At 42.6% G+C, this 12801-nt stretch overlaps 1 protein-coding gene across 1 annotated transcript in view; it reads left to right on the forward strand.

Moving 5' to 3' along the window:
• Positions 1-12801, forward strand: part of LOC124775164 — a 232351-nt gene that overhangs the window by 12983 nt on the left and 206567 nt on the right. The window contains exon 2 of the mRNA XM_047250002.1: positions 734-874. Coding sequence (XP_047105958.1) covers positions 734-874 — 141 coding nt within the window. The remainder of the gene's footprint in view (positions 1-733; positions 875-12801) is intronic.

The raw sequence follows: 12801 nt of genomic DNA on the forward strand, positions 1-12801 counted from the left end.
GATGATGATGATGATGATGATTAGTGTTTTAGGGCGCACTCGCAGGTTCGAATCCTGCCTCGGGCATGGATGTGTGTGATGTCCTTAGGTTAGTTAGGTTTAAGTAGTTCTAAGTTCTAGGGGACTGATGACCTCAGATGTTAAGTCCCGTAGTGCTCAGAGCCATTTGACCCACAGAATCTTTTACACTCATTTCGTCAAAATAATAAAAATACGAACTTGGTAGCTACTTCTATAGTAACGTCATTAGTTCACGCCCATTACTTTCCCAGTGATGCAGGAAAGGGCAACTGTGAATGAAAAATCTTCCTACAGCATTAAGCTGAGGTGGAGGTAACTTTGGTAGAGTAAGAACTCGCCAAAACGATATGTAACTTTGATAGATTAAGAACTCGCCAAAACGATATGTCACTAACATTCCAACCACAAAGACGCATTTTTATAACAGTTACATGAATACACTTGCGTTAGCATTATTTCTAAGATAGTGCTCCACTGACGACGGTGGACGTGTGTCAATGGCACAAGTAGCTGCTGCGCTTTAAATCCATTGAGAGTGAAGGAAACGGAGATGTAGATAGAGTGAGAGAGAGTAGGAGACAGAGGGGGGCGAGGGGGGTGGGTGAGATGCAACGAGCAACAGGTCTTCGGTAGCCCGCCACGTCTTAATACGAGGTGCAGTTTGCTGGCCGGCCACCTGTTAACGCGCCGCTTGTTTTGGTCGTTGGTTCAGGTTTCGGCCGCTACGGAGTGAGCAGCGGGCTGTATTCGCTGTTTCCGGGCGCGTCCGAGGCGAGTGCTGCCATCTACTCGCAGGCAACCAGCACCTCGACGCGCTTCAACACCTTCCACAGCTTCATCGGTGCCCACAAAGGTCAGTACCGCCGCAGTTGCCACCTCGCGCATGCTCAAACTCTGCCTACTGTCTCTTTCCCGTTCACCACTCTTTCCACGCATGCAGTAAAAGCAATCTATGACTCTTAGGACTTGTAAATGGGAGAGAGTACATAATTTTTATTTTTATGAACCAATGCCCGGAAACGAACCGTTCCCGTTCAATAACGGTTTCAATTCAGATGTTTGACGCATCCATTTCTGCTTGGGGAATTGAATAAGGCGAAACGCAGTACAATTATTAGGTAATAATTCGAAAGGAAACATCACTTAAGGACTATTTTGTATTAACAGTCAAACATTACGTGTTTACATTATTCCAAAACCGAAAAAGAATTCACCACTCATCTCAGTAGAAACGGTACGTTTCCGGACATGGGTTCCTATTCAAAATCTTATGTACTCATTCTCTTCAACAAGTCCTAGAAGTTTGCAATGGGGAATTTCCGAAAACCCTGTATATAAATGTAACCAACTTTCAAACTCCTATCTGAATAGCATGGTAGAAATACTCGTTCTCAACACAGCAAGAACCTCTCTGTCTAACATATCACTGCCTTATTCTTAAAATTTATCTCTGAATCGGGAACACTACGCTGGAACGATTTTCGCCAAGAAATCGGAGAAATTACACTCCTTTCCAACAATTTCCTGCCAACATCGTCAACACCCTCCTCCCCCAGCCCCCACCCTCCGTCACTTCTTCCTCCTCCCTTGTCTACGCGATTGAAACATTCTACTTACCCTTTCTTAACAGTTACTATCATTACAACCTTTTCCACCGTCATTAACCCTCTTGTTTTTAACCTTAATGTCAGCTATTAAAAATTAGAAGCTTGGCTAGAAAAGGCTCTATAGTGGTTTCTGATATGTACAGACCCTGCTCGTATGTAACAGATGGCCTGAAGGCCCCAATCTGTTTAGTATAAGCAAAAGAATAAATAAGTATATAGTACAACAATAATAACAACTAAAAAGGCTAAAAAATTTAAGTATCTAGGTGAAATAATCTAAACGTATTACATGGAAAAACAGGATAACTTGACGAGGGCAAGGAAAATGGAAGTAGTTCTATAAAAAGAATTCTTTAGCCTTAAATGCAAAATTCCGACACCACAACTCCGTTGTTAGAAGAGAATGCCTTTATGCTTAAGGATGTCGTCCGTTAAATACATCCACACAATAGGATGAAATATAAAAGAAGGAAGGGAAAATCTTGGAACAAAAATATGACAATGGCAAATGAAAATTCAAAAGTAATAAAGAATTTTTTGGAGGAATATTAGACGCAATGAGAAAGAGTTTTATTCCATGGGCTTCTACAAAAACTTGATGAAAAAATACGAAAAAGAATTTTTAATTTTTTTGACAGACCCAAACACGTCAATGACGTGGTTCAAAGCTGTTAAAGCAGACCTAAGGGAAATGGAAATAATGGAGCAAGAAATACGAGAAAGAGAAAAGTTGAGAGCAAAAGTAAAAAATTTCAAGGGGTTCCGGGAGAAAGCAAAGGAAAAGATGAACGCAGTATTAACTGAAGAAGGAAGAGAACTGTGTAGAGAAATAGTGAAAAACTATTCGAAAGAGAGAAAGAAAAAAGATATTTCAAGTGATCCACGAGGGGAGTCTGCAGCTCATGGTCGTGCGGTAGCGTTCTCGCTTCCCGCGCCCGGCTTCCCGGGTTCGATTCCCAGCGGGGTCAGGGATTTTTCTCTGCCTCGTGATGACTGGATGTTGTGTGATGTTCTTAGGTTAGTTAGGTTTAAGTAGTTCTAAGTTCTAGGGGACTGAGGACCATAGATGTTAAGTCCCGTAGTGCTCAGAGCCATTTGAACCATTTGATTTTCTACGATGGGCCAAACAAATGAAAAATAACAATAAGAATCCATTACTGGTACAAGTCATAAATAAGTGACACAAGCGTTCCACTTATCCATAACTAGTTTCACTGCCAAACCTATCTTCAGAGAGCGGCCTAACAAGTTTAGGCAAGTTCGAATATTTCTCATTAACTTAATTTTTTTTGTGCCAACTGATCCTCGAAACAGCTAGCTTCAAATACAAAGAGACGGTGTTTTACCCCACAATGGAATTAGTTTGCACATTCTTTCAAAGTTGGATGAAATCACTGCGAGATTCCTAAATACTGTCGCTTGAACCCAAGTAAAAGATTTTTCCCCAGTTTAAATAATGAGACACTTCCGTTCGGCATATTTAAGTGAAACACTTTTTTTTAATAAACTTATAGAAACTCTCCCCGATGTTGTTCAATCTGTATATTGAGCAAGCAGTAAAGGAAACAAAACAAAAATTCGGGGTAAGTATTAAAATTCATGGAGAAGAAATAAAAACTTTGAGGTTCGCCGATGACATTGTAATTCTGTCAGAGACAGCAAAGGACTTGGAAGAGCAGTTGAATGGAATGGACAGTGTCTTGAAAGGAGGATATAAGATGAACATCAACAAAAGCAAAACGAGGATAATGGAATGTAGTCAACTTAAATCGGGTGATGCTGAGGGAATTAGATTAGGAAATGAGGCACTTAAAGTAGTAAAGGAGTTTTGCTATTTGGGGAGCAAAATAACTGATGATGGTCGAAGTAGAGAGGATGTAAAATGTAGGCTGGCAATGGCAAGGAAAGCGTTTCTGAAGAAGAGAAATTTGTTAACATCGAGTATAGATTTAAGTGTCAGGAAGTCGTTTCTGAAAGTATTCGTATGGAGTGTAGCCATGTATGGAAGTGAAACATGGACGATAAATAGTTTGGACAAGAAGAGAATAGAAGCTTTCGAAATGTGGTGCTACAGAAGAATGCTGAAGATTAGATGGGTAGATCACATAACTAATGAGGAAGTATTGAATAGGATTGGGGAGAAGAGAAGTTTGTGGCACAATTTGACCAGAAGAAGGGATCGGTTGGTAGGACATGTTCTGAGGCATCAAGGGATCACCAATTTAGTATTGGAGGGCAGCGTGGAGGGTAAAAATCGTAGAGGGAGACCAAGAGATGAATACACTAAGCTGATTCAGAAGGATGTAGGTTGCAGTAGGTACTGGGAGATGAAAAAGCTTGCACAGGATAGAGTAGCATGGAGAGCTGCATCAAACCAGTCTCAGGACTGAAGACCACAACAACAACAACATAGAAACTGTTTTGCCCATTTTGTAGGGACATACTGCAGAGGAAACGCAAGTTTTGCTCGACGCCACCAAACGTTTAACGTTCATAGTGCGGGGGCTACACAGGGCAGCGCAAGAATATCCAAGACATTTATGTGGCCGCAGCGTCATTGTCCTAAACTTGCACTGTTGGCCCCGCAGCGTAGTGAAATACACGTTTATTACCCTCTGCTGGTCGTAAACGAGATAAAATATATTACTCGCTGCAACAGAACACGCGAGTTACTCTAATTATCCCTACGCGACGACGATGCCTGCAGTAATCTCGTATCGCGACTGAAGGCAGCAAAGTACGTTTTCAGTTTGAAGTTTTATGCGCAGAAAGTATATTGCCATGACCTTAAAAATGTTGATTCGAGAGAAGTATTCAATCATGTCATGCCACAGCTTAACTATTTTCTGCGAATCCTAAAAGAATAACTGTGCTTCTACGTGATCTACTAGAATCCTCAACGCTTTGAAGGCACTGTTTCTGTACCAACAGTTCCTACCGTGAGCATATAATTATTACAGAATGATACAGTACTGTTTTTAAACTCCGCCTTCTGCAAAACACAATGTATTTGTATTTTATATTTATCCACACATGTTTCTACCTGTGTGTCAGCTTCTGTGGATCCGCGTTTTATTTCTGTAAAAAATATACATTTTTCATGGCTGTTTTCTATTTTAGGCGTAAAAACTATAACATCTGCCTATTTTTGTTTTCTTCTGATTGCTCACTTGAAACTACAATAATTGTGGAGATCAATTTGTATGAGTTCAACTTTCTTTTATATCTTATCGTGGCTTGAGAGTATGTCATCTGCAATGTAGTCCAAAAAATTTGCGTTCAGAGTTACTATTTTTTATATTTTTTATGAGGCTATTAGTGGTTTTTTCTATTTGTATGTTGTTAAGGCATAGAAAGGTATAAAAGCAAGCTAACCTGTACAAATCCATATCAAAAGTAATACAGTTTCAAATGGGCGATAAAAAGGAACATGACATGAAGATTATTGCCACTTCGAAACATCGATGCAATTATGTATGCCACTGGCAAAATAACTTGTAATTGTGGCCTTAAAGGTACAGAAGAATTGGAAACTATTAGAAAAGAGCTATAATAATTGGCACAGCCTAGGCATACTGCATTAGCGGAACAACCACGTAAACGAATTAATATATTTTTCCATCTCGGGTCTTATTGTGGTATGATAACCGCTTTGAAGTTTTAGCAAGTCATCACCAGCTAATTTGTTTAAAAAGCAAGAAAGAAAGAGCGATAGTAAAATGCTGTGAAATCAAGTGACAAAATCAAACGTCTAAACACAACAACATGATATTTAATATATTGCGTTGTACCTTGTACTTACTCAAGTACGTTATATGTTGCGAGTTACAATGTAACGTATTCAAGCCCGTGTAGTTGCCTTTAGGAATTAGCCTGATTGGATGGTTTAGTTTCCTTGCTTTTACCATCCCTCTTTTGCTTACTTTTTAAACAGATCACCTGGTGATCACCTAATAATACGTCGCAACCGACTAAAAAATCACAAGAGTATCTCGCTTACGTGGCCGAGCTGCCTCAGCGTCTGCCAGTAATGAGCAATTTCTGTCTTCACAGCTAAAGCGAACGGGAATATTCGGCTCTTCTGCATGCTACACACGTAAAACCGGTATTAAACTTCGTTGGGAAAACGTTCCTAATTTTTTTTACTCGTCGAAATGTAATACACTGAAATAATAAGCGGATCAGGGAGGCGACTCAAGGAAATAACCTGTTTCAGAAGTGCAACCTGTGCAGGAAGCACACATATTTTGACTGAGTGTATTTCCTATAGCAATACAATCGTAGTTCCATCACGCTGAAGACACGAAATGAAAAGAATGACCTTTGGAAAATTGTCAATGTAAATTTGGTAGGAAAACTGAGGAGATGGATAATCCAGTAAGGCCATGACATCTGTCATTTTGTGGATGGCGAATAGCGCACAGAATTTGGCAAAGCAGTGGAGCTAGGTTTCGTCATCGTGATTTTGTTGTAATGGCAAGGACCCATATTTCTTGCTGACTTGGAGGGTGTTGCCGGTATCTGGCAGTAGCTCGACAGAGAACCTGGATCGCCGTCTTCAAGTGTGAAGTTTGCCAAAATATTGTACAGTTTCAGCGACGTCACTCGAAGCCGCTCCCTAGAGCCTCACGAAACACTAACGGAACGCAACTCATCTCCGATACTTTAATATCTGTGTCGACGGATCAAGGGTAAACGTTTTCTGCGTATGGTCTTACCGTTAATTACCAACAAAATTTGCTGAAAGTTCCATTGTTACGAGAGAAAGTGCCCTCTACGCGGCTATTTTAACTGAAATATAGTTGCCAGGAATTACGACTCGACATCGTTGGCCTATAAAAGGAAAGTGTTAGTTTTTAACGAGCAGGGGCCGGCCCATGGCAAAATCGCAACGACAGAGTGGAGCAGCCCGATGTTCATGAAAAAGGAAAGTAGAAGAGATGAAATAGAAGCAGTAAACGGGCTGAACTAGATCAGTGGAAGGTATTACGGATTTTTCACTGCAAATGAAGCGTCGATAATGACATCTGCATAGATTTTGGGGAGAACGGTGGGGACGTACAGCACCCCGGACACGAAACAAGGCATAGTAACTATCCAGTAGCCGGCCGCGGTGGTCTAGCGGTTCAGGCGCTCAGTCCCGAACCGCGCGACTGCTACGGTCGCAGGTTCGAATCCTGCCTCGGGCATGGATGTGTGTGATGTCCTTAGGTTTAAGTAGTTCTAAGTTCTAGGGGACTGATGACCTCAGAAGTTAAGTCCCATAGTGCTCAGAGCCAACTATCCAGTAATTGTTATATTTTGATGCAAAGCTGTCTAAATATATTGAAGAGAAGGTGGAAAGACAAAGAAAGGAAATAGAAACTAACAGAAGTATACAATGCGGAGAAAAAGAACTGACGTAGTCAGAGTAGAAAGGTGTTATGTCGCACTGAACGAAATTTTCCCAGTAATTGTAAGTCGGAGGTGCACGACTTCCAATGACCGACGAGCTGGCGGAAGTTGCCCGGTAAACGAACGTGTGTTCGAGTGTGTCTAGTAGTGCCGATCTGTCCGACTAAGCTGCTGCTCTTACGATATGCTCTGGTTGTTGTTTTTCTTCAGTGGTAACTTCGCAGCGATGTTGGAGGCAACATTTCGCTTTTTTCTGTAAAACAAATGTGATCTGAGAAAAAAATAGTGTTTAAAATTTAATTTCTGTTTTCTTCTCACCATTGTCTTAGTTCATTAATGTTACCTGTATGTTAGCAGGAGATAAAATACGTGGTCTTTAGATTTCATTATTGACAACATTCCACGTTTCAGTAGCAGTAGCTAGTAATTAGATTTAAAAACAGCCGACCCGTTGCAAAGGATAAAGTAATCTTTACCTAGGTTTCGATAAGGGCAATATCTGATTTTGACTAATGGAGCTACGGAGACGTTTGTAAAAATGGCAACGACGTATTACTCCATCCTAATATAATAGTGCCGACTTCTGAAGAAGATAGGTTTAAACTTATCGAAACCTAGGTAAAGATTACTTTATCCTTTGCAACGGGTCGGCTATTTTTAAATCTAATTACGTGGAACTGTTGCTGTTACGCAGCTATGTTTAAAATAATAAGTAGCTAGTAACTTAATGCAGTGCTATTTTTGCTGTAGCTATTATTGCCTCAACAAAATAATAGCATTACAGTACTTCAAGCGTACATGATTAATAGTCAAACTTTCTCAGTATTTTGCGTATAATGTAACCAGGAATGAGCAGCTTCGACTGTTCGACTGCTACCATTGTTTTCACCTAATTTAATTAGTAACTGCACTCTTGACATAGTAGGTATCAGTAGGTGCTATTTAGTTTAAATGCACAGATTCCTCCGTGCTCGTCGCTAATTGTCGTTTTGCAGTAACATTTCTGTAGCGAAGCATTTCCGACCTACGATTATTTGGAAAATTTTGTTCTAATCAACGCCCCCTACCCCGCGCCGATTGTTTTTCGCCGCTCTGTATAGAAGAGGAAAGAACTCGTTTTTCAATTTAGTGCCTTCGGTCATGACGCACTTAGCCAGCTTCCGATACTGAACTCCTCCCGAACAGGCCATGAAAGCCCAACGCTACCGACCGATCGCCGTGTCATCCTCAGGCCACAGGCGTCACTGGATGCGGAAATAGAGGGGCATGTGCTCACACACAGCTCTCCCGGCCGTACGTCAGTTTACGTGACCGGAGCCGCTTCTTCTCAATCAAGTAGCTCCTCAATTTGCCTCACAAGCGCTGAGTGCACCCCGCTTGCCAACAGCACTCGGCAGACCGGATGGTCGCCGATCCAAGTGCTTCCAATGCATCACCTGATAGAAATTATAATAAGATTTATTTTAGTACATAAGACATATCAACCATACATACACGAATGAATCGCATTCCAAGCATATGATAGAACATTGGTATTGACTGTTACCATATTAATTTCTGGCTCCATGTCTGAGTGGTCAGTAGTGGCTGGACTCGAAAAGGTTGCACTCGGCCTCGTGATGCCAATTGAGGAGCTACTCGACCGAGTAGTCGCGACTCCAGGTAACGAAAGCTGAGAACAGCCGAGATCCAGTGACGCTACTGGCAGAGGAGGACCCGGCGGGCGGTCGGTCCGAATCGATGATCTCGACAGGGCCTGTAGACTGAGCTAACATCTACGAAACTTTTCGTAAACATGTTAATTAAATTACAATGTGTTCAGCCGCTAAAATGTTATATACAGGACGTTCGCCAATTCCCATTGAGTAGATAAATTTTGATACGGATTCCATGTCCAGAAATGTACTGTTTGGGTTAAAATATGTTGGAGCACCGGATCAGTTTCAAATCTCCCGCCGCTAAAATGTTATATACAGGACCTTCGCCAATTCCCATTGAGTAGATAAATTTTGATACGGATTCCATGTCCAGAAATGTACTGTTTGGGTTAAAGTATGTTGGAGCACCGGATCAGTTTCAAATCTCCCGCCTCATGGTGGGCACAAAGTGGGAACACGGCAGCGTAATTGTGACATCACACAATATTTTCGTCCGACTACAACAACGGCTGCGAGAAACTGGTACGTTCGCAACTACAGAAGGGTTGCTCTATGGACTTTGAAGAGAACGTCCTTCGTCACTTAGAAGAGAACACGATGACGACTTCTCGAAACATTGCCCTTGCGTTGGGCTAACCTAAGGCACACAGGTAAGAACTAATTGTCTCCGCTGTGTGTGTACCGTGAAGCGGGAGAATTGAAAGCGACCCTATCTTCAGTCTTCTTTTACATCCAAACGGTACATTTCTTGACACTGGTTACTTTCAAAAATTTATCTGCTACGTTCGCTCTACATCCTAGAAGCCTTTAACGGGAATTGTGAAACAGCCTGTTCATACAGTGGCACTATTATTCACTCTATGTAGTGTCACCATTCTAGTGTGAAGTCGCCTACGTAGCACTAACCACTATACTAAATTAATTGCCGCTTGGTACCACAACGGGCAGCAGAAAATACACTACTGGACATTAAAATTGCTACACCACGAAGATGACGTGCTACAGACGGGAAATTTAACCGACAGGAAGAAGATGCTGTGATATGCAAATGATTAGCTTTTCAGAGCATTCACACAAGGTTGGCGCCGGTGACGACAGCTACAACGTGCTGACATGAGGAAAGTTTCCAACCGATTTCTCATACACAAACAGCAGTTGACCGGTGTTGCCTGGTGAAACGTTGTGATGCCTCGTGTAAGGAGAAGAAATGCGTACCATCACGTTTCCGACTTTGATAAAGGTCAGCAGAATGTGGACTGGGTGGGTTTAAGAGGGTAATACGGAATGCCGTGCTGGATCCCAACGGCCTCGTATCACTAGCAGTCGAGGTGACAGGCATCTTATCCGCGTGGCTGTAACGGATCGTGCAGCCACGTCTCGATCACTGAGTCAACAGATGGGGACGTTTGCAAGACAACCATCTGCACGAACAGTTCGACGACGCGTTTGCAGCAGCATGGACTATCAGCTCGGAGACCATGACTGCGGTTACCCTTGACGCTACATCACAGACAGGAGCGCCTGCGATGGTGTACTCAACGACGAACCTGGGTGCACGAATGGCAAAACGTAATTTTTTTTCGGATGAATCCAGGTTCTGTTTACAGCATCATGATGGTCGCATCCGTGTTCGGTGACATCGCGGTGAACGCACATTGGAAGCGTGTATTGGCCATCGCCATACTGGCGTATCACCCGGCGTGGTGGTATGGGGTGCCATTGGTTACACGTCTCGGTCACCTCTTGTTCGCATTGACGGCACTTTGAACAGTGGACGTTACATTTCAGATGCGTTACGACTCGTGACTCTACCCTTAATTCGATCCCTGCGAAACCCTACATTTCAGCAGGATAATGCACGACCGCGTGTTGCAGGTCCTGTACGGGCCTTTCTGGATACAGAAAATGTTCGACTGCTGTCCTGGCCAGCACATTCTCCAGATCTCTCACCAATTGAAAACGTCTGGTCAATTGTGGCAGAGCAACTGGCTCGTCACAATACGCCAGTCACTACTCTTGATGAACTGTGGTATGGTGTTGAAGCTGCATGGGCAGCTGTACCTGTACACGCCAAGCTCTGTTTGACTCAATGCCCAGGCGTATCAAGGCCGTTATTACAGCCAGAGGTGGTTGTTCTGGGTACAGATTTCTCAGGATCTATGGACCCAAATTGCGTGGAAACGTAATCACATGTCAGTTCTAGTATGATATATTTGTCCAATGAATACCAGTATATCATATGCATTTCTTCTTGGTGTAGCAATGTTGATGGCCAGTAGTGTAGTGTAGTGTGGTGGAGTCCTCCTCCGCGCCACAATCACATAGGGGTGAATCAGTCGGTTGTAGCAGTAGGAACCGTTCGCGGCTACAACGTAGGCGGAATATGGTGATCAGAAACTTTCTGTAGGGAAGAGCTGCACACGCGCAGAACCATTGGATGATTGTGTGAGTGGCGGCAGAGAAAGGTGCGTACTCTGCCGCCTGGTGTGCCGTACCCGCGCTGGACGCAGCCACGAGCGCGTTCTTGCGCAACGAGTGGGGGTGCAGCTAGCAGACGAGCGAGTATAATTTCCAGCGTTTACTGGGGATTAGGCTGCCCAGTAATGGCCCCTCCCCAGCCCGGCAGCTGGCTTCCCGTGACACCTGGCCGCCTCTCCTCTGTACTCGCCTATGCATTTCGGACGGCTAGTCGCCGATAAGCAGGCACGTCAACAGATTTTTTTCAAAATTCCGCGCTGGGAACTTAATAACCGGTTTTGTTTCACTAATTAAGGTCCTTCCGGCGCAGCTGACCGGCAGATACAATCTAACCATTAGAGTCGACTTCCTGTAACATTACGAAAAGAGTTGCCGGCGGAAGTATGTGTACGGAAAATGAGCAACGCATCTCGATACGCGACCAGTTGACACATGTTCACGTACACTACGCCCGATCTTGTCATTTGCACCACGAATATGCATGTTTCCTGTATCAGCCACCGGAACGGCTAAAGAACCTGTGAGTATTAGGTGTCCAGTTTTTCGGCGCCAGCAGCAATTTTTTTTAATTAATTAATTTATTTATTTTTACTATTGATAGTGTTTAGTGTCGACTTTTGTACTAAATTTTACTCATTTTTATCAGCGTACGTGAGGAAATAAACTTGCCACAGCGTTCAAGACTTGTATTTCATAAAATACCGACATCTCGACTAGAGAAACCTGACGATATAAACTCTATGCTATAACAGATAAATAAGGAACGTGTTAGAAAGACGCAGTAGCAAGGTAAAAAGGCTTTCTGTGAAAATCGTGTCGGCGGCTCTGTGGCCCACTCCTAACTGCGTCATAGATTTAAGAACATATTAAAACTACACACACATAAAAGTAAGGACAGAAAATATGTAATATTTCTCTTTAATATAATATATTAATATTTAAATACTTAATAGAGCAGTTTCTGTTAAGTCCATTAACCATATCAGTGACGCCGGCCGGTGTGGCCGTGCGGTTCTAGGCGCTGCAGTCTGGAACCGCGTGACCGCTACGGTCGCAGGTTCGAATCCTACCTCGGGCATGGATGTGTGTGATGTCCTTAGGTTAGTTAGGTTTAATTAGTTCTAAGTTCTAGGCGACTGATGACCTCAGAAGTTAAGTCGCATAGTGCTCAGAGCCATTAGCCATATCAGTGACAAACGTCAAAGAAGTGCAGTTGAAATCAGAGACTGCCTTTCAAATTAGAGTTCTTTTTGTACATATCATTTGCATATATATATATATATATATATATATATATATATATATATATATATATATATATATTAGTGTGGATTATTATGGTAAAGTGACAAACTAAAAATCCAAAGGTCTCTTGTTCGATCCCCGGTAAGTCTTATAATTTTTATCATGTCACTTATCATTTCTTCCATCTCTGTGATGTTTGTTAATGTGAAAAATGCCTGGTACCACCGAGGTAGGTCAGTTCAAAGCTCAGAGGGGGACAACGGCATGTCACCTCCAGTGGGATTATACCTAGTTAAGTACTGCGGTGTTCAAATCAACCCTCGGTTTGCATACAGCTTTTGTACAAAAAACAGCTCATATCATCCAAAAATATAAACCTAGGAACCAGAAAAACTGTG

This window comes from Schistocerca piceifrons, chromosome 2, assembly GCF_021461385.2.
Source record: "Schistocerca piceifrons isolate TAMUIC-IGC-003096 chromosome 2, iqSchPice1.1, whole genome shotgun sequence".
In the NCBI taxonomy this organism is placed as follows: domain Eukaryota; kingdom Metazoa; phylum Arthropoda; class Insecta; order Orthoptera; family Acrididae; genus Schistocerca; species Schistocerca piceifrons.